This window comes from Pantherophis guttatus, chromosome 9 (assembly GCF_059756535.1).
Source record: "Pantherophis guttatus breed Tessera chromosome 9, ASM5975653v1, whole genome shotgun sequence".
Classification (NCBI taxonomy): Eukaryota; Metazoa; Chordata; class Lepidosauria; order Squamata; family Colubridae; genus Pantherophis; species Pantherophis guttatus.
In genome coordinates, this window is record NC_142071.1 from 31,005,051 (window position 1) to 31,027,229 (window position 22,179).

Below are 22,179 nucleotides of genomic sequence, written 5' to 3' on the forward strand. Positions count from 1 at the left end.
AGCGGAGGCCCGCGTGGCAATAGGCAATGGCAATCCCTGCAGCCTGAAACAGCTGAGGATCGGGAGGCCGATCCAACCGGCAATCAGCTGCTTGTGCTAATATCAGGCTGTGCTGAAGCGGAAACGGGCTATTTGCTGTTTGCTGCAAGGAGGTAAATTGCTGGGAGGCAGAGGCCAAAGGGTGGGGGCCGGTGGGTGGGCAGGGCTACATTTGACGTATAAGACGCACCCAAATTTTCACCCTCTTTTTTTGGGGGGGGAAGTGCATCTTATACTCCAAAAAATATGTAGATCCTGCAAGGAGCTGATGGAACTCCAGAGGACAACTGCCGTATCCAAGGTCCTTCAATGGAGGAAGAGAAACATCCAAACACGAGCTAATGTGCAAGATCTCCTTGGGGTGTGCTTTGAGCTTGGGCCCTATGGGGCTGTGGTGGCATTGGCTGTAGGACTTTTGAAGGCGATGCCTGCTGACTGTAGACACCCTTTGCCTTACGCTAAAGGTAAGACTCTGGTGCCCATCCAGGGCGTAGTTTTCGGGGTTCCCAAAGATGCCACATTGTGTAGCCAAATGCTTTGCATCACATTTTTAGCTCAGGGATTATTTTTCGGAGCTCCAGCATCTAAGCAATGCGGGATCTGCTTACCGTTAGTCCTCGACCTACGACGACAATGTTCAGCCCAAAATGTCTGTTGCTAAGTGAGACATTGGTTGAGTGAGTTTTGCCTCCTTTCTTGCCACAGTTGTCTGGTGCATCGCTGCAGTTGTTCCTCCCACGATTCTTAAGTGAATCTGGCTCCCCCCGTGGACTTTTTGCTTGTCCAGCGGTCGCAAAAGTGGATCGCGAGATCGCCAAGCATCCAAATTTTGATCAGGTGGAACATGGGGATGCAGCAACGGTCATACGTGTGAAAGATGGTCATAAATCACTTTTTTTTCTCAATGCCATTGTAGCTTTGAACAGTCACTAAACCAACTCTTGTAAGTCGAGGACTACCTAATTTTTGGTTTATTCCCCTCCTTCTCTTCCTGGTATTCTCTTGCCCCACAAATCCCTTACCCAAAGCCAGTTTTCTACTTTCCTGCTGTGCTGTGAAAGGAATCGTGTGGCCGAAAGGAATTGTGTCAGTGTTGAAATCCGTTGTTTTTTTTTTACTACCTGTCTATTCTATTCTATTCTATTCTATTCTATTCTATTCTATTCTATTCTATTCTATTCTATTCTATTCTATTCTATTCTATCCCATCCCATCCCATCCCATCCCATCCCATCCCATCCCATCCCATTCCCTTTCATTCCCTTCCATTCTCTTCTCTTCTCTTCTCTTCTCTTCTCTTCTCTTCTCTTCTCTTCTCTTCTCTTCTATTCTATTCCATCCCATCCCATCCCATCCCATCCCATCCCATTCCCTTCCATTCTCTTCTCTTCTATTCTCTTCTATTCTCTTCTATTCTCTTCTATTCTATTCTACTATTCTATTCTGTATTTCTTTTCTATTCTTTCCATACCATTATTCTCTATTCTATTCTATTCTATTCTATTCTATTCTATTCTATTCTATTCTATTCTATTCTATTCTATTCTATTCTATTCCATTCCATTCCATTCCATTCCATTCCATTCCATTCTATACTGCATCCCATCCCATCCCATCCCATCCCATCCCATCCCATCCCATCCCATCCCATCCCATCCCATCCCACTCTACTCTACTCTACTCTACTCTACTCTACTCTACTCTACTCTACTCTACTCTACTCTACTCTACTCTACTCTACTCCACTCCACTCCACTCCACTCCACTCCACTCTATTCTTTCAAGTGTTTGCACATGTTAGCCCATTGTTTTCCAGTCTTGACAACTTTGTGACCTATGGACTTCAACTCCCAGAATTCAGAAGTCCACAAGTCATAAGGTTGAAAACACTGTATCAGCCACACACGCCATCTGGTGGACAGTTTTGTAATCCCGTTTTGTTTTCCACTCCACAGGTTAAGCTTCTGCTGCGGCTGTTGTTGATCAGATCTGAAGCATTTGGGGCTGCCCATTCCTTGCTGGGTTAAGTAACCTTTGCTGATGGCTTGTGAATCCAAAGTTGGGGAGAAGGGAGAAAAAGTCCTCCTCCGTAGCTCTCTATAAAACAGCCACAAGAATGAAGACTGGTTACATGAGCTGATGGTTAAATGGGCTGCTACCGCCATCTAGTGGCAGGTGAGGGGACCCAGCATCCATTCTTCATTGTTATCCATTCTCCGTTGCCTCTACCTACCGCTGTTTGTCTTTTAACTGCTTCGTTCAAGTTTATTTATTTATTTAGCGTATGGCATAGAAGAGGCCATACATGGATAACAATAAAATTATATAGAAGGCGCCCTTAGTACTACAGTACAGGTATGATGGGAAGAAATAGTCAATTTTGTAAGGTTTCAGGAAGTCAAATATATATGTATAAGTTACAGGTTACATTTTAAAGAACATTGATTCATAAGAATTGCTGTTCTGTATAGGAATATCTAGAGGGAGGGCACGATGGCTCAGTGGTTAAGAAGCTGAGCCTGTCAGATGAAAAAATGACAGCCCAGGTGTAAGAAGTTAGCACCCACCCCTTTCCTAGAGGAATGAAATATTTTGGGAAATATTAAAAAGGCAAAATATTATGTTTCCCTGGATGATAAATAGAGAAGCATGTTTTAAAGATGAAGCAGCTCCCATCTTCCTGCCCCCACCCTTTGTCAATGGGCCAGAGGCAGACACTCAATCTTTGTCAATGGACCATCATCTGCAACACAATAGGACCCATCTAGCAACAGAAACTAACACAATAGGACCCATACAGCAACAGAAACTCACCACATGGCACCTGGGAAGATTACATCAGCCAGCAAGGCTAGCTAAGACCCCCACCCTCTGGGATTCTGACAACCAATCAGGATACTCTTTCGGGGTCCCAGGAAATTCAAAGCCAGAGACAGCATAAAATCCCGAGGATTTACTGTATTTGCCCCCTTTTTCTGTTCAGGAACTCAAACCATGTGATCCCGTCCACCATTAAACCATCTTTCCAAGCAGTCTCCATGTTTCCAGTGTCTTTTTCCCCACTTGGAGCTGAAACCAGAAGGATATTTCTTCCTACACAGGTTCAAGCACTGTGCAACGAGGTGAGTTCCCATTCCTTCTCCATCTCCTGCCCACCTAACAGTTCGAAAACATGCAAATGCGAGTAGATAAATAGGTACCACTTCGGTGGGAAGGTAACAGCATTGCGTGCACCTTGGTCTAAAGCCCTTCTGGCCACATGAGCATGGAAATTGTCTTTGGACAATGCCGGCTCCCTCGGCCAAGAAACGGAGATGAACACCTGCCCCTAAAGTCGGACGCGACTGGACAGGGAAACCTTTACCTTGTATATGATTATCTAGGCCAGAAAGGTGGGTTTTTCTCAGCTAAAAGCAACAGATTGTGTCCTCCTGTCCTGCCTGGACAGAAAGGTCACCTTCTTTTGGCCAAAATCTGTCCATTCATTGGTTCAAAGCAGTGGTGGGATTCGCACCACTTCGGGAGAACCGGTTGTTAACTTTCTGAGCAGTTTGGCACACTGGTTGTTGGAAGAAATCATTAGGGCAGAGAACCAGTTGTTAAATTACTTGAATCCCACCACTGGTTCAAAGGCAAAGATGTAACATAGGGACTCAATTTGTTCTTTACTTTTTAATTGTGTTCTGCTTTATCAGGTTACAGTTCTTAAACCATGCAACCAGCTACTTCTGGCATTTCTGTTGGGCACAATGGAAAACAAAGAAGGGTAGATGAATTGTTCATTGTTTCAACCTAAGATTGACACTCCTGGGGGTTTTTTAAGCAGTAACTGGCCTAAGACAGGAGTTTTAGGATTCCTGGTCTAAAATTTGCTTTGCTTCAGGGGTGTTTGCATTTCTTTAAGCCAGAGGTCTTCAAACTTGGCAGCTTTAAGACTTGTGGACTTCAACTTCTTTGGTCATCTTAAGGTGGGGGGTTTTTTTTCTTCCTTTGGCTCTTTGGCTTTTGGGGTTTCATTGTTTTTCTTTTTTGTCCATCTACAGCAGGTGTCCCCAAACTTGGCAGCTTTAAGACTTGTGGACTTCAACTCCCAGAATTCCCCAGCTGGCTGAGGAATTCTGGGAGTTGAAGTCCACAAGTCTTAAGGCTGCCAAGTTTGCAAAGTTTGCAGACCTCTGCTTTAAGCCTTGATGGGGGAACTTTTTGGGAGGTGGTCCCTTAATAAAAGAATAGAAAATTTGTAATTATTATTTGCTGCTCAGAGGAGGCCAAGTCTGAAGCAAGGAAGAAATTCTGCTTGAGATGTTCAGAGAAATCCAGATGTTTAAATCAATAAAGTTCCCATTGAATTTGCGAGAATTACAGCATGGAGAGATCCAGCCTGAATTGAAAGGCGGTCACTTTAAAGACGCCTGGACTTCAACTCCCAGAATCCCAAGCTAGAAAGCCTTCCCCCCCCGCAAGCCTTTGGTGTGGCTGGGAACTCTGGGAGCTGTAGGCAAGCGCGTGATTCGAAACTTCAGCTCCCAGCAGCCCCTGCGCGGAGCTGGTGGGAATTGCAGGCGCCCCCTTTCCACCAATGGCCAGCGAGCAGCCTCTTACCCGCCGTGCCTCGCGCTCGCCTACCGCGTTTTGCATAGCCCCGCCCCGAAAGGTGGGGATTCTGCGGCAAGCGTCTCCCTCCCCCGCCCAACAACTTTGCATAGCCCCGCCCGCGGTTGCCGGAGTTTTGCATAGCCCCGCCCTCCCGCCCCGAGAGGAGGGGATTCTGCGGCAAGCGTCTCCTTCCCCCGCCCAACAATTTTGCATAGCCCCGCCCACGGTTGCCGGAGTTTTGCATAGCCCCGCCCACGGTTGCCGGAGTTTTGCATAGCCCCGCCCACGGCTGCCGGAGTTTTGCATAGCCCCGCCCGCGGTTGCCGGGGCGACGGCAGACGCTCCCGGGGACTTTTCCTGGCAGCGCTGCGGCTGTCCAACCGGTGCAGCTCAGCCCCAGCGGAGCGGAGGAGAAGGATGTCCGGGCGGCGGGAGGAGCGGGAGCTGCAGGGCTTCTTGCGGGACGTGGATGAAGTCGGTGAGCCCGGCTTGGTCCTGGGTAGGGGGGAGACACGAGGGTCCCCCCCCCAGGCTCTCTCTGCTTGAGGAGGGGTCTCTTGCAAGACACCCCCCCCCCAAAAAAAAATCTGACTTGGCTTTCCTGGGTTGGGGCATTTCTGCAGCCCCCCCCCAATCAGCCAGGGGTCTCCCCAGGGGGCTAAAGGCAGGGAAGCCCACCCGAGGCAGCCCCTTCCCTGCCTTGGAGGCATTGCAGGAGGCTGGGTGGGGGGTTGGATGGGGGGTCTGCCTGGGTCCTTCTTTGCTAGGATAGAGGAGAAGCCCCTCCTTGGTGGGTACCAGGATTAGAGGGGAAGGGTCTCCGGTTGGATTGCTTTCTTTTCTTCTCTTTTAATTTGATTTATATGCCGCCCTTCTCCGGAGACTCAGGGCGGCTTACAATGCGTTAAGCAAAAGCCTTCATACTTTTGTATATTTATACAAAGTCAGCTTATTGCCCCCACAAACTGGGTCCTCATTTCACCTACCTTAGAAAGGATGGAAGGCTGAGTCAACCTTGAGCCTGGCAGGATTCGATCTTACTTTAATTGCAGGCAGCTGGTCTTAAATTACAGTGCTTCTGTCTGTTGAGCTATCCAGGCTCCATGAGCCAGGGGTCTCCCCAGGAGGCTAAAGGCAGGGAAGCCCACCGGAGGCAGCCCCTTCCCTGCCTTGGAGGCATTGCAGGAGGCTGGGTGGGGGGTTGGATGGGGGGTCTGCCTGGGTCCTTCTTTGCTAGGATAGAGGAGAAGCCCCTCCTTGGTGGGTACCAGGATTAGAGGGGAAGGGTCTCCGGTTGGATTGCTTTCTTTTCTTCTCTTTTAATTTGATTTATATGCCGCCCTTCTCCGGAGACTCAGGGCGGCTTACAATGCGTTAAGCAAAAGCCTTCATACTTTTGTATATTTATACAAAGTCAGCTTATTGCCCCCACAAACTGGGTCCTCAATTTACCCACCTTAGAAAGGATGGAAGGCTGAGTCGACCTTGAGCCTGGTGAGATTCGATCTTACTTTAATTGCAGGCAGCTGGTCTTAAATTACAGAGCTGTGTCTGTTGAGCTATCCAGGCTCCATGAGCCAGGGGTCTCCCCAGGAGGCTAAAGGCAGGGAAGCCCACCCGAGGCAGCCCCTTCTCTGCCTTGGAGGCATTGCAGGAGGCTGGGTGGGGGGTTGGATGGGGGGGTCTGCCTGGGTCCTTCTTTGCTAGGATAGAGGAGAAGCCCCTCCTTGGTGGGCGCCAGGATTAGAGGGGAAGGGTCTCCGGCTGGATTGCTTTTTCTTTTCTTTTCTTTTCTTTTCTTTTTTCTTTTCTTTTCTGTTCTTTTTTTTAATTAGATTTATATGCCGCCCTTCTCCAGAGACTCAGGGCGGCTTACAATGCGCTAAGCAATTGTATATTTGTATATATTTCATCCTTTTGTATATTTATACAAAGTCAGCTTATTGCCCCCACAAACCGGGTCCTCAATTTACCTACCTTAGAAAGGATGGAAGGCTGAGTCAACCTTGAGCCTTGGAGAGATTCGAACCTGCAGTAATTGCAGGCAGCTGGTCTTAATAACACGGTGCTTTAGACCACTGTACTACCAAGGCTCTTTTCTTTTCTTTTCTTTTTTTCTTTTCTTTGCAATTTTTTTTTTTCCCAAACATACAAATTATATCCTTTCGGAACAGAGCTTTGATCTGGTCATCCCTTGGTTCAATTTTTAACAAAAATCTTTAACAAAATTTTATCTAGTCTATTTTGCTATAGCACTTATTTCTAAATCTTAGATCACATATACAACTAATACCATCTTTTAAAAAAAATCAACTTAACTTAATCAAAACACTAAAAAAAAATTAACTTATTTACTTAATCAAAACACTAACGCTTCTATTAACCCACCTTAATTCTTAATTCAATTAATAACTCATAATACAACAATTCTTACCCTAAATCCTCACTATTAACAATATAATTCAAATATATTTATGTTTCATTATGCTCACTAAATCTTTATTCCATTATTGCTTTACCCACCTGGCTCTTTTCTGATCCTTGGGATCTTCAGATTTCATCTTCGGTTTCAGAAGTCCTCTGCCCCACCCACCCTTCAGGGAGATCACCCAGTGGTCCATTTTCCCTTCTGTTCCCCCACTCCTTGCATGGTGAGGGATATTGGTGTGTGTGTGTGTGGGGGGGTATTTGAAGCCGAGGTGCTCCCCCACCGGGCATCGAGTCCACAATGATCAAGTGCGCTGAGCTTCCATTGCAGTGGCCATCTTGACTTTTTTGACCTCCTTTGGCTAAGGAGCTTAGAACTCCTGACTCCTCTTTTCTTTTCCCCCCGTTTCTAAATGACCCTCTTTGCCTTTTAAAAACCCACCTTTCTTAGCTGCCTTGATTGAAGGCCTGAAGTCCGCAGATCCCGCCATCCAGGAAAAAGCCATGGAGGATACGGAGAAGAGACTCCGGTCCGTGTCGGAGAAGGACAGAAAGAAGCCGAAGCCCAAAGTGGACAGGACGGTCATCAACACGCGGCCCTCGATGGTAATCCTTGGCCCTTCCAGAACCCCCCTTTTTTTTTTTGAAAGGTTCTCCTACAAAGTATAAATTGGTCTTCCATTAATGCCACGGAAAGCATCTGCCAGCCGCTGCCATCGGCCCAATTGGAATGACTGCAAAACTCTGGGCCGCATCGATTTTTCCGTCCGATCGGTTTGCCTTTGGCTTGTTTTCATTCCACCTTTGTGGATTTTTAAGGTTATTGACTGGAATTAACTTTGACAGCTTTGGAAACACATTTTGAGGTCTTGCGTTAGCTGTGCGGTGGCGTTTTAAGTGGCTCTGAAAAATGAGCCCGGTTCATTTTTCTCACTTAATGTTTTTGTCATGCAGAATAAGGCAAAGTCTCCTTCAGGCTCGGATCAACTTTGAGAGGGGGGGGGTGTCCTTCGGGGAGACGTCCCCGAACTCGCTCTGAGCACCAAGAGGCTTCCCCTCGCCTCCCCCTCCTCCTCTTGCTGCGGGTTTTTAGTCTGGGGCTTCTGGTCTAGCCACCAAACCTGTGGGTCGCCTCGAAAGATAATTAATTGGTCTAATTAGTGAAATAATTGAACCTGACCCCTCCCTCCCTCTCCCTCCCTTCCCCCTTCCTTCCTTCTTTCCTTCCACATCTTTCTCCCTCCCTCCTCCCTCCCTCCCACCCTCCTTCCTTCCTTCCTTTCTTCCTCCCTTCCACATCTCCCTCCCTCTCTCCTTTCTTCCCTCCTTTCTTTCTTCCTCCCTTCCACATCTTCCTCCCTCCCTCCCTCCTTCTTTCCTTCCTTCCTCCCTTCCACATCTTCCTCTCTCCCTCCTCCCTCCCTCCCTCCCACCCTCCTTCCTTCCTTCCTTCCTTTCTTCCTCCTTTCCACATCTCCGTCCCTCCTTCCTTCCTTCCTTCCTCCCTTCCACATCTTCCTCCCTCCCTCCCTCCTTCCTTCCTCTCTTCTTCCTCCCTCCTTACTTCCTTCCTCCCTTCCACATCTTCCTCCTCCCTCCCTCCCTCCCTCCCTCCCTCCCTCCTTCCTTCCTTCCTTCCTTACTTCCTTCCTTCCCACAGCCTCCAGCTGACTTTGGGCTTTCCTTCCCCTTCTTCTAGGGATTGCCGAGTCAAGAGGAAACGATGGCAGGTGTGTTTGGAAGTGGAGTTCTTGCGTGTCCTGTGGGCCAGTCTCTTCCCAGACCTCGTGAACCAGCGAAGCTCAAGGGAGGCTTGGCTCCTGCTTCTTCTCTGCTGGGAGGCGGCATGGAGGGAGAGCGTCAGCCATGGCTGGCCGTTGGAATGAAGCAGCCCATGGTCTCCCGGAAGCCCCTGGGGTCTCTGCCTGCCCTTCTGCCTGCACAGGGGGTGGGAGAAGAGCCTCCCAGCCCTCCTTGGACCTGGCTTGGCCTCTTGCATAACTGCGGAGGAAGGTTTTTTTTCCCGTCTTTAAAATCAGAACTGGGCCCAGTGAGCTCCTAAATGCATTAATTATCTTACGTCCTTCGTTGGCTGGAAGGTCTGATTCAGGATATATTAATCACTCCATTAGCCTGAAATTAGACAGCTCCTCTCTTTTAGAAATGTTGCTTTTTCTTTTCTTTCCTTCCTTTTCCTTTCCTTTCCTTTCCTTTCCTTTCCTTTCCTTTCCTTTCCTTTCCTTTCCTTTCCTTTCCTTTTCTTTTCCAGAGCAGGAGCTAAATTCTCCCTCTGCATTCTGTCTCTCTCTTGTAAACGGAAACCTCTGGACTCCCGTTCTAATTGGCTGCCACCTTAATGAAACGGCCTGTGTAGCTTTCCACTTCGTATCTCCGAAATGACTTTGCTCTGTAATTTGTCTTTCTTTTTACAACCTTTGGACTGAATTTCCCTCTTTGCTTTGCTGACTTCTAGAGAGCTTCCTGACGGCTTTAGAGAAGGATGCCCAGGAGCGAGCCAGAAGGAGGAAAGACAACGAGGCCTCTGCAAATGGTGAGGGTCGGACTGGGCTTCAGCAGAAGCAGCTGCTGGAGCTCCTTGGCTAGAAACAATCACCCTGAGCCTCGACCCCCCCATGGATCTCGGCTCCTGGCAAAGCTTCCGCAGGGCAATTCAAGCCTCCAGCAGCTTGGTGAACCATCAAGGCTCGCTTGCTTGATCTCAGAGCATCGTTGCAGCTCAACAGACAGCAGTCAGAGGCTCTTACAGTTCAACAACACCAGCAGAAATTGACGGCTCTTGGGGTGTACGACAACTTGCAGTCAACTGGCTATGGGCCAACTCGCTGCGGGACCAAAGCTCTGCTAATACTGAAAAAAAAAAAAATAGTGCCATAGTATTGTTAAGGAGAGGGACACTGTGTCTCAGTGGCTAAGACGCTGAGCTTGTTGATCGGAAGGTCGGCAGTTCAACAGTTCGAATCCCTAGTGCCGCATGACGGGGTGAGCTCCCATGACTTGTCCCAGCTTCTGCCAACCTAGCAGTTCGAAAGCAGGTAAAAAATGCAAGTAGAAAAATAGGGACCACCTTTGGTGGGAAGGGAACAGCGTTCCATGCGCCTTTGGCGTTGAGTCATGCCGGCCACATGACCACGGAGACATCTTCTTCAGACAGCGCTGGCTCTTCGGCTTTGACATGGAGATGAGCACCGCCCCCTAGAGTCGGGAACGACTATAGCACATATGTGCGAGGGGAACCTTTACTTTTATTGTTAAGGAACTGATGCCAAAGGAGGGACAAAAAATAATGTTTTAATTATTTTAAATAATTACATTGAATTGTTGAATTGTCCTCCAGCAAGTTGTCCCATGCCTTTTCACGCTCTCCTCCAACTTCCCAAGCTCCAAGCCGAGGCCATTCTCACTGCAACAACGTGACTTTTTTAAAAAGATGCCTTTGGTTATTCCGCTTTCCCGCAGCCCTGAAAGAGAAGGGGAATGACGCCTTCAGCCAAGGGGACTACGCTTCGGCTGTGCAAAACTACACGGAAGGCCTGAAGAAACAGAAGGACATGCTAGCCTTGTACACCAATCGAGCCCAGGTCAGTGTGCCTGCCTTCATCCATTTCGAAGAGGCGGCCCCTTCCTCTGGGGTCTTGGCATCCTAGTTACTGGCTCCTGCTGGGGGTCCTGCCTTCAGGATACGGCTGCTGCTTTGATGGGTCACATGAAGGCCCCTTCCCAAGTAGCAAAAGGCATCAGTTAAAAGTTCCTGTCTATCAGTCCCGCCAAGGGGTGGGACTGTTGCCATTGCCTATTGCCCATTCCATGGGGGAGTGGAATGGAGTACGAAGGCCGAAAACAGGGCGTGGGGAGGCGGCAATAGGCTATGGCAATCCCTGCAGCCTGCAACAGCTGATGGTTGGGAGGCCAGTCCAACCGACAATCAGCTGCTTGTGCTACTCAGGCTGCGCTGAAGCTGAAACAAGCTGTTTGCTGTTTGCTGGAAGGAGGCAAATTGCTGGGAGGCAGAGGCCAAACGGTGGGGGCTGGCAGTTGGGCAGGGCTACATTTTCACCCTTTTTTACGGGGGGGGGGGAGGGGAGTGTGTCTTATACTTTGAAAAATATGGTAAGTGGAACAGAACAAGTTTCCCTAGAGACCTGGATTTGCAGTAGTTTAGCCACAACCTTCCATCTTATTTTCTTCTAAATATATTTTTTTCTGAAAATACTATACAACGTTTTGAGCCAGCTGTGCGACCACTGTGGCTGCCAGCTGCAACCAGTCCATCCAGGTTTCCTGGCAGTTTGGCTGGTGAACGACTCGGTTCTCCTGCCAGGAATGCCCAGGCGGAACGGTTGGCATTTTGAAGGGCACAGCACCACGTCCACTTAACATGCTTCTCCGGGTTTATTTTTGCATCAGGCCTACATCAAGTTGCGGAAGTACGAGAAAGCCATTTACGACTGCAGCTGGGCGTTGAGGGTAAGGGTCGCCTGCCTTCATTCCCTGCCCTCCGTGAGAGGGGCAGAATCGGCCCAGGGAAGGATCTGGGCTCTGAGTGGCAGGGTGGCATCCTGGCAATCGTCTGAATTGGCCTGTATGGTCTGATGCTGGAGAATATAAAGTAAATAGTAATTTTCTAGAAGGGCTGAAACACCTTCGGTTTTCGGTAACCAGCTGCCACCATTGAAAGGTGTCCGCAGGAGGTGTCAGAGGTCAGGATGGGACAACTTGCTACAGTCATCTTGCTGTGGTCAACTCACCACAGCCTACTCACCATGGCCAACTTGCTGTGGCCAGCTCGCCATGACCAACCTGTCATGGCCAAATTGCTATGGCCAACTCACCATGGCCAACTTGCTGCGGCCAACCTGTCATGGCCAACTCACCACAGCCAACTCGCCATGGCCAGCTTGTCATGGCCAACTTGCTGTGGCCAACTCGCCATGACCAACCTGTCATGGCCAATTTGCTATGGCCAACTCACCATGGTCAACTCGCCACAGGCAACTTGTCATGGCCAACCTGTCATAGCCAACTTACCATGGCCAACTCGCCATGGCCAGCTTGTCATGGCCAACTTGCTGTGGCCAACTCGCCATGACCAACGTGTCATGGCCAACCTGTCATGGCCAACTCACCATGTCCAACTCGCCACAGGCAACTTGTCATGGCCAACCTGTCATGGCCAACTCACCACAGCCAACTCACCACAGCCAACTCGCCATGGCCAGCTTGTCATGGCCAACTTGCTGTGGCCAACTCGCCATGACCAACCTGTCATGGCCAATTTGCTATGGCCAACTCACCATGGTCAACTCGCCACAGGCAACTTGTCATGGCCAACCTGTCATAGCCAACTTACCATGGCCAACTCGCCATGGCCAGCTTGTCATGGCCAACTTGCTGTGGCCAACTCGCCATGGCCAACTCATCACAGGCAACTTGTCATGGCCAACCTGTCATGGCCAACCTGTCATGGCCAACTCACCACAGGCAACTTGTCATGGCCAACCTGTCATGGCCAACTCACCATGGCCAAATCGCCACAGCCAACTCGCCATGGCCAGCTTGTCATGGCCAACTCACCACAGGCAACTTGTCATGGCCAGCTTGTTATGGGCAATTTGCTGCGGCCAACTTGCTGCGGCCAACTCGCCATGGCCAACTCACCACAGGCAACTTGTCATGGACAACTTGCGGTCAACTCACCGCCGACAACTCGCTGCGGGACAATTTAATAATTCTATTTATTTATTTAAAATAAATTGAAAAAATATTTCAATTGCTGCCATTCACATTTCATTCTGTCCCTCCTTTCGCATCCTTTCTTTAATGTTTCTTTCCCACTATTTCTTTGGTATCCGTGTAACTCTTGTCCCGCAGAGGGTTGGCTGTGGCGAGATGGCCCCAGAGGCAGCCAGAAAAGGCAAGACGGCAGTCAGAACCACACAGCCAGGATCCCCTTTTTACACACATGTGTTGCCCTCCTTCAGCCACGCAGCTGTAGCCCCCGCCTTGATGTTTTTAACACCACCCACCCACCAGCCCACAAGAGCCCCGATGCCCTTTTCGTAGCCCTTAATCAGGGACATGGCCATGCGTGACTTATGCTAAGCGCTTCTCTTTAACACAGTGCGATGAGAAATGCACCAAGGCTCTCTTCCATATGGGAAAGGCGTACCTGGCCAAGAAGTCCTTCCATCAGGTGAGACCTCTCCGGGCTCAGAGTCTGCGCAATACCAAGTTATGGCAGGTAGTCCTCGACTTACAACCAGAATTTCCATTGCTAAGCAAGGAGGTTGTTAAGTGAGCCATACGACCTTTTCTCTCTCTCTCTTTTTTTTTTTTGGCACGGTGGTTAAACGAATCACGAAACCTGGTCATCAAGAGAATCTGGCTTCCCCCTTTGACTTTGCTGGCAGGGAAGGTCCCAGACGGCAATCCCATGACCCCCGGGCCTTAACTTTACTCACATGGCCATAGGGATGCTGCGATGGCCATAAGCATGAGGACTAGTTATAAGTGTCTTTTTTCAGTGCCGCCGTCACTTTGAACAGTTGCTGCACAAACGGTTGTAAGTCGAGGGCTACCTGTATTGTGTGAATATGAGTTTATTCATGGGCAAGTGGGACTCCGTTGGTCTTAGAGCTGCAGAATTCTGCTCACGGGTCTGAAGATTAAGTAGGTACTCCAAGGAGGTAGTCCTCAAGAAATCAGGCTCAGAATTGGTAAGACAGATGCCTTTACCCCTAGCGTGTTTTTTTTTTTTAATTTGATTTATAATGCCGCCCTTCTCCGGAGACTCAGGGCGGCTTACAATGCGCTAAGCAATAGCCTTCATCCTTTTGTATATTTATACAAAGTCAGCTTATTGCCCCCCACAAACTGGGTCCTCATTTCACCTACCTTAGAAAGGATGGAAGGCTGAGTCGACCTTGAGCCTGGGGAGATTCGAACCTGCAGTAATTGCAGGCAGCTGGTCTTAATAACCAGCTTAATAACAGGGTGCCTTAGACCACTGTACTACCAAGGCTCTTTGTGTTGACTAAACTCTTAGCAAACCCTTTAATTTTAAACTTCTGGTGACTCCAACCTTTGGGAGAAAAACCCCCAAGAGAGAATGGTTGAGTCTTAGCTGCTTGGGAGAAAAACCTGCATTTGTAGGATTGTCCTCAGGGGGGTAAATTGTCAGACCCGGAATTTGGATTTCAGCAAGATGCATTTGTCTCTCATGCCAGCCCTGGGGCCAAGCCTTTTCTTGCATTTTTCAAACATGTTTTTATTAAATTATTAAGTATTATAAAATACAAAGCATAAAAGTAAACAGGGGAACATTAGGGAAGGAGGGGAAAGAGGGAAGGGAAGTGGGTAGGAAAAAGAGAAGGAAAAGAAGCACTGGCTTCCGACTCTCTCTCTCTCTCTTGCAATAAAATAAAACTTCAATTTTCCATAATAATATAGACAAGTCATTTCTATAAAAGATCCATCCATCTAAGCTGTAAAACCCGAAGTCAAAGTTACATTCTTTTTTTCCCACATCAAGCACAAAATCCAGAAGCAGTTTCCATGTGGAAAGAAAAGTACTTACTTAATCAGAGTAGTCAGTTTTGCCATTTCAGTCTTTTCTTTATTGTTTCTTCCTGCATTCTTTTTTCTCCTTTTTTCCTCCTTTTTTCTCCTTTTTTCTCCTTTTTTCTTCATTCCTGCTGACATTTCTCCCTCCTGCTTCCAGGCCAGAGAGTGCTACCTGAAGATTTTAGAAATCGATCCTCAGAAGGAGAAGCTGTGCAAAGGTAAAACGCCCAGATTTTCCACCTCACCCCGCTGGCCCTTGTCCGGCTAATCACCGGAAGACCAAACGGATCTCCCGAATAACGGGACCGGCAATTCCTTCGAGTCAGGATGATGTCATTAACCTCGCTTCCTTTCATCCCACCTTTTTCCTCTTCCCGCCGGTCAATTCTATCTTTTTCCCATCGCCAGATTGCATCAATGAAATAGACCTGGAAGAGAAAAGACTTCACGAGGAGGAGGAAGCATCAGAGGATCTCAAGTCTGGGAAACTCGCCGCCATTGCCGTGAATGAGATGCTTCAGAAACTCAGCAAGCCAGATCAGGACCCTCTCTATTATGCAGGAGGCATTCGGCTTCTGACCGACCTGGTTCAAGCCGGTGAGTGCCCCATAGAAGAAGCAGCCCCTGTTCTGTCCCCAACCACACGCACACACACCAACAGACGTTCAGGAGTTAAAGACCAAACCAGCCGGCAAAATCCTTTTCCTTAAGATAACGTAACTTGGCAACAACCTAGTGGCTGCCTGCCAAGAGTTTATTACTTACGAAGAGGAGAGATAACTTCTCCCCACTTCTGGTACATCAAAGGAAAACAGCTCAATAATTACAGAGTCAATCAAGTCCAGAGATAATCCAGCAAAGTCTTAAAGCAAAAGTCCGGCAATGCAGAATGGCGTGGAAGCTTTCAGCTTTGTTTGTCACAAGGTTTGACTGGCCACCACACTCCCTTTTATATCCTGTGGGGTGTGGTCCAGTGACTCAGCCTAATCTCGGGCACGCCTTTTCTTCTGTTGCGCGCGCTTATCTCTGCGACGCTGCCGTGGATCCAGCCAAGACTCATTGCCCTCATCACTGTCCATCTGTGGCTGCGTGGACATGCTTGGCCCCGGCCCTATCTCTTGCCCTTCGGTGGACACCGAAGGCATTGCCAGAGAGGAGGGTCCTGGAGAGGGAGGCCTTGCCAACTCCTCTCCTTCACTCTCGGAGTCCTCTCCTGCCGATGACACAGGCTCAGGTAACGGAGCCACAACAGCCCCAGACTGGACAGGACCCCCATTTTCCCAGTGTCCCAGAAGGCCATTTTACTAAGGGCCCAAAAACAAGGATCTTACCCAGACACCAGGAAAATGCTCCACCCTCAACTTTTCACCCTGAGTTTCAGCCGCTAGCAAGATGTTTGCTTCCCTCTGAAGGTCTTCTCTCTCTGTCTGAATCGGTTGCAGGCACCGAGCAAACTTTGTTTAGGACGAACGACGGTTTCAGCATCATCAGCGACAACAAGGTCATAGAACGGTAGGTGTTCCGGTCAGGAGAAGGAGTCTAGTGGCACAGCAGCAGACGATGGGCAGGAAGCAGAACCGGTTCTGTGAGATGCAGCAGGGCGGATCAGCCTCTGGGCCAACCGTCCCAGTCAGCCATCCGGCAAAGATAGGCTCCTGGCTGTTGGTTTTACCAAGACTACATTTTCCTGAAGCTTAAATGGTTACAGGAGTAGCGTAAGCCGGATCTGAGGTTTTCCCGTGCAAAAAACGCAAAGGAAAGTTCCCTCTTCCCTCTCCTCCCAGTTATCTGCCAATGTCCGGTCAGGTGCTTGTATCTTGTTTACAGATTACAGATGAACAGAGTTGGAAGGGCCCTTGTAGTCATCTAGTCTAACCCCCCGCCCAAGCAGGAGACCCTACACCATTCCTGACAGATGGCAATCCACTCTCTCCTTGAAAGCTTCCAGTGATGAAGCTCCCACAACTTCCAAGGGCAACTTCTGTTCCATGGGTTGATTGTTCTCACTGTCAGAAAATTCCTCCTTATTTCCAGGTTGAATCTCTCCTTGGTCAGTTTCCATGCATCGTTCCTTCTCTGGCCTTCAGGTGCTTTGGAAAATAGCTTGACCCCCTTCCTCCTCTCTCAAATATTGGAAGCCCCTCAAATATTGGAAGACTGATATCTGGTGTAGGAACCAGGACCTCCGTTCCCAGCTCTGCGTATCCATAGTTGACCTTGGCTGGCTGAAGCTTCTCACAAGGCTCAGATGGGCTTCCATCCCCTCCTCCTTCCTTACATTCCAATCCTCCTCTCTCTCTCTCACCCACCCACCCACCCACCCCCTTCAAATGTCAGACTGTCAGTTCATGAAGCCTGGGTAGGTGTGATGACTCTCTGGCATGGCAGAAGAATTATACTGAGTTTTAAGCACTGTCCAGCCTTTTGAGCTGACCAGGCCAGCAAGGAAAGCAGTGTGGACATCACTAATACTGAATTGTTTGGGACGATCAGATGTTTGAAAATCCCCCCTCTTAGTCCATCTCTGAGGACATCCTGAATCCCACCAGTGAAGTTCATGAACCACCTGGGACAACTTAAGGCCAAACTAAGGAATGATCCTGTGTGTGTTTTCTTTTTCTCTTTCTATGGGGCGACCGACATCACTCTTTTAAAACCTGGGGGAGAACTGCTATGCTGGAGAAATCTTTTCCTACTCCAAACCTCCTTCCGGAAGGAAAATCTCTTCCCATATTTCCCATATGCTTTCCCTTTGCACATGGGAGCGGAATGTTATTTATTTGAAACTGGCAAGAGAAATCCTCCTTTCCCACACCTTTGCTGGCAAATGCTCAGCTTGCCCATAATGGTATAATTCGGCACCATTTTATGCCATTATTTCAACCTTGAGCCACGGTGGCTCAGTGGTTAGAGTGCAGTACTTGCAGGCTACTTCTGCTGACTGTTGGCTGCCTGCAATTTGGCAGTTTGAATCTCACCAGGCTCAAGGTTGACTCAGCCTTCCATCCTTCCAAGCTGGGTAAAAGGAGAACCCAGATTATTGGGGGCAAGATTATTGGGAGCCCGTATTCGGTTATCCTGGGAAGACGAGCAGCTCCGCAGCAAGGAGCCGGCCCGTCCTTCCTCGTTTAACCCTCCACCTTCCTTCTCCAGGGTTCTCAGTGCCAAGATCAACTTGCCTGCGGAACTGGAGCTGGCTTGCTCCCTGCTTCTCCTCTGGCAAGCCGTCTGCAAAGGGAACGGTAATCTGCACCCATCATTCCTCCCAGAATGTGTGTGTGTGTGTGCATGCTAATTTTGACTCCGTCCATCTTTCCAGGGAGGAGGGCAGCTCTTCGGGGCACAAGTCATACTGAGATACATGATCGAAAGAATGACAGATCAAAAGTCTTGGTGGCACAGGCAGCGTTGGTGGCAAACCTGTAGATTGCTCCACACACCCCTTCTTATAAGAAGACAGGTCACCTTAGACCAGAGGTCTTCAAACTTGGCAGATGTCAGCACTTCAACCTGCATTTACTCTAGTGCTGGTGGACTTCAACTCCCAGAATTCTCCTGGCTGGAGAATTCTGGGAGTTGAAGTCCACCAGTCTTAAAGCTGCCAACTTTGAAGACCTCTGCCTTAAGACTTTCCGGAGGCACCAGCAATCTGGAGGGAAGGAGGTTGGTTGGATCAAGGAGACTAACTTCGTTTCTTGGATTAAGGATTTCTTAATCCTTAATGTGGATTAAGGCAAATGTTCCCATTTGCCTTAATCCACCTTTCTCCAATGATGCTTGAAAAGGTATCACTCCGTGAGATGTGGATTGCTTTTCCCGTCACTGCGTGAGACATAATTTGCCCTTCGGAGGGGTGAGCAAGTCAGAGGTTGAGATTCTGTGGACAGAATGTCCCTTCTTTCGCCGTCGCTCCTAGAGACAGACGGATCTCTTCACTGGGGCCCGAAAGGATGTTCCTGCGGGTTGCATGATTTGGGGAAGGCAGAGCGAGTTAGGAGGAGGACTGGGGGAGCGGTTGGTGCGGCCCTCTGGCTGAACCTCCCTTCTGGCTTTGCTTCCTTCTCGCCCCAGAGGAGAACCAGCGGCTGCTTCTAACTCACCCCAGTGTCAACGCTCAGCTTCCCGCTTTGCTGTGCTCGGAGGCGCCCAAAGTCCAGGAAGAGTGCATGGCTCTGCTGTCTCTCTACGCCGAGACGGAGCACGGGAGGATCCTCTTAATCAGGCATCTGAACACCACCAAGTAAATGGCACGGGGGTTACGATGGGGCTGACCCCTGCGCCACCACCCCCTGCGCCCCAACTGGGACTTCCTGCTGAAACAGAGAGAAGCCCTTGAACACCTCAGAAACTTACTGCGGCTCTTGCTGGCTGGCTGGGATATGAGCAGAGCTCCCAGTAGGTTGGGAAGGGGAGGGGAGGGGAGGGGAGGGGAGGGGAGGGAAGGGAAGGGAAGGGAAGGGAAGGGAAGGGAAGGAAAGGGAAGGAAAGGAAAGAAGGAAAGGAAAGAAGGAAAGGAAAGAAAAGAAGGCAGAAGGAAAGAGTAAGGGAAGGGAAGGAAAGGGAAGAAGAAAGGAAAGGAAAGGAAAGGAAAGGAAAGGAAAGGAAAGGAAAGGAAAGGAAAGGAAAGAAGGAAAGAAGGCAGAAGGAAAGAGTAAGGAAAGGAAAGGAAAGAAGGAAGGAAAGGAAAGGAAAGGAAAGGAAAGGAAAGGAAAGGAAAGGAAAGGAAAGGAAAGGAAAGGAAAGGAAAGGAAAGGAAAGGAACGGAACGGAACAGAACAGAACAGAACAGAACAGAACAGAACAGAACAGAACAGAACAGAACAGAATAGAATAGAATAGAATAGAATAGAATAGAATAGAATAGAATAACAGAATTGGAAGGGACCTTCGAGGTCTTCTAGTCCAACCCCCTGCTTACGCAAGAAACACTATACCATTTCAGATCAATGGTTATCCAACCTCTTCTTAAAAACTCCCAGTGTTGGCGCACCCACAACTTCTGGAGGCAAGTTGTTCCACCGGCGAACTGTTCTCACTGTCAGGAAATTTCTCCTTAGTTCCAGGTTGCTAAGGTTGGACACCCCTTCGCTAAATAGAAAGCTGGGAGATACCATATACTTGGCTGGGGGATTCTGAGAGTTGAAGCCCATTGGTCTTAAACTTGCCAAGGTTGGACACCCCCAGTGTAGGGAGTAGTAGAGACTTAGAAGACCTCGATTGAAAGGTCTAAGCATGGCTGGCTGGGTGATTTCTGGGAGTTGAAGTCCACAGGTCTTAAAGTTGCCAAGGTTGGACCAAACTGATTTAGAGCTTCTATAATGTTTTTTTTTTAACACCCTTCCTTGTTATCAAAAATCTATCCACATCATGGAAATTAGGATAATTCTAAGGACTCCTCTTTTTCTACCCACTGAAATACTGTCCTTTGAAAAAAATATGTTGAACGCATATTTTCTGATGAAGAGGATGTTATGCAATGATTAGGTTATATCATCAAGGTTGGTGGGGGGGGTTGTGTTTTTTTTTAAAGACAGGGGTTGTTTCTAATGCTGCCAGCAAGTATTTCCATGAGTCAGTCTCCTTTTGCCCAGTTCTGTGGAAAAAGCCTGCAGCTGACATCATTTATCTGTGGAGCCCAGTGAATTGCTACCCTCTCTTAACACACCCTTCTCCAATTCCCCAGGCGGCATCCTTAAACGCCAGTTGGCATCACTCGGCAGGCATCAGAGCTATTCTGCTTCTTCCCCTGGGCCCCCCCAAAAACGCTTGAGTTGTTTTCTACAATCTCTGCTCACTAAAGTGCTGGCAAACCCTCTTTCTGTCAAGCCACCCAAATTGTATTCAGCAGAATTCATGGGACGCTATAAATCTTTGGTTCCCTGGTGCAAGGTTTTCTGGGTACCAACCAACTGGTAACTTTCCTTAAATTTTACTCTGACCGGTTTATTGGAATCGTAGCTCTCTTGTAGACCCCCCAGAGGACATGGTTTCTCTTTTCCAGGTGGCTACAGACGTTGATATCCTTAGTTAAAGTTGCTGACAATAGAGCTGCCAGCGCTATGAACTTGCTGACCCATTTAATCCTGGAAGAAAAGTGAGTGGCATTCTTCAGCTCCTCTGGGTCTCCATTTGAGGCTTAATAGAATTCTGATTTGGGTATAAAATTATAAAAAGCAAGATTTAAATCTTGGGTGGCCACATCGGTCTCTGGAAGGCCAGAACTCAAAAGTCTTAACTCTCCATCTTACTTTGCTTACAGCTTCAAAATCCAGTGCCGTATTAAACTGTCCACCGAGACCTTGCCAATCTTTATTCAGTTGCTGGTAAGCATAGTCTTTTTTTCTTCCTGAAATTTGTTCACCTGTTTCATGGCATTGATTCATTGGTAGCCCAAGGAACCAGACTGGCAGGACCCAGCTCTAAGAAGTCCTGGGTTTTGCAACAAAATACCTTATGCCACCAGACTTGAAATTCTGGGTTTAGAAAATTTAGAACTACTCCGTCTTCGGTATGACCTAAGCATAGCTCATAAAATCACCTGCTACAATGTCCTACCTGTCAATGACTACTTCAGCTTCAACCACAACAACACACGAGCACACAATAGATACAAACTTCAAGGGAACCGCTCCGAACTCGATTGCAGAAAATACGACTTCAGCAACAGAGTGGTCAATGCCTGGAATGCACTACCTGACTCTGTAGTTTCATCCCCAAACCCCCAAAACTTTAACCTTAGACTGTCTACTGTTGACCTCACCCCCATTCCTAAGAGGGGCATGCATAAGAGCACCAGCGTGCCTTCCGTCCCTGTTCTAATGTTCCCTTTATTTGTATTCATTTTATGTATTCAATTCTTGTTTATATTTATATATATTATCTAATATGTACTCGACAAAATAAAGAAGGAAGGAAGGAAGGAAGGAAGGAAGGAAGGAAGGAAGGAAGGAAGGAAGGAAGGAAGGAAGGAAGGAAGGAAGGGCCTGGTGGCTCAGCAGACTGATAGCATTGTGATTAACACCAGCTGTCTGCAATTACTGTAAGTTCGAATCTCGCCAGGCTCAAGGTTGACTCAGCCTTCCATCCTTTCTAAGGCAGGTAAATTGAGGACCCAGTTTGTGGGGGCAATAAGCTGACTTTGTATAAATATACAAAAGGATGAAGGCTATTGCTGAGCACATTGTAAGCCGCCCTGAGTCTCTGGAGAAGGGCGGCATATAAATCAAATTAAAAAAAAAAGAAAAGAAAAGAAAAGAAAAGAAAAGAGCCTCGGTAGTACAGTGGTCTAAAGCACCCTGTTATTAAGACCAGCTGCCTGCAATTACTGCGAGTTCAAATCCCACCAGGCTCAAGGTTGACTCAGCCTTCCATCCTTTCTAAGGTAGGTAAATTGAGGACCCAGATTGTGGGGGCAATAAGCTGACTTTGTATAAATATACAAAAGGATGAAGGCTATTGCTGAGCACATTGTAAGCCACCCTGAGTCTCCGGAGAAGGGCGGCATATAAATCAAATTAAAAAAAAAAAAAACACCAC

The 22,179-nt window shown here is 48.3% G+C and overlaps 1 protein-coding gene across 3 annotated transcripts in view; it reads left to right on the top strand.

Annotated features, from left to right (window-relative positions):
- Positions 1–4,848: 4,848 nt before the first annotated feature.
- Positions 4,849–22,179, top strand: part of TTC12 (tetratricopeptide repeat domain 12) — a 28,236-nt gene continuing 10,905 nt past the window's right edge. The window contains exons 1-14 of one of the 3 annotated variants that reach the window (XM_060695023.2): positions 4,849–5,113; positions 7,514–7,668; positions 8,762–8,792; positions 9,536–9,613; positions 10,540–10,661; positions 11,488–11,547; positions 13,202–13,273; positions 14,801–14,861; positions 15,052–15,240; positions 16,086–16,155; positions 17,797–17,885; positions 18,715–18,883; positions 20,645–20,737; positions 20,903–20,966. In XM_060695023.2, the coding sequence (XP_060551006.2) occupies positions 5,053–5,113; positions 7,514–7,668; positions 8,762–8,792; positions 9,536–9,613; positions 10,540–10,661; positions 11,488–11,547; positions 13,202–13,273; positions 14,801–14,861; positions 15,052–15,240; positions 16,086–16,155; positions 17,797–17,885; positions 18,715–18,883; positions 20,645–20,737; positions 20,903–20,966 (1,314 nt within the window). In that variant the 5' untranslated portion in view covers positions 4,849–5,052. The remainder of the gene's footprint in view (positions 5,114–7,513; positions 7,669–8,761; positions 8,793–9,535; positions 9,614–10,539; positions 10,662–11,487; positions 11,548–13,201; positions 13,274–14,800; positions 14,862–15,051; positions 15,241–16,085; positions 16,156–17,796; positions 17,886–18,714; positions 18,884–20,644; positions 20,738–20,902; positions 20,967–22,179) is intronic. The other 2 variants (XM_087875985.1, XM_087875986.1) reach the window with 2 other exon arrangements.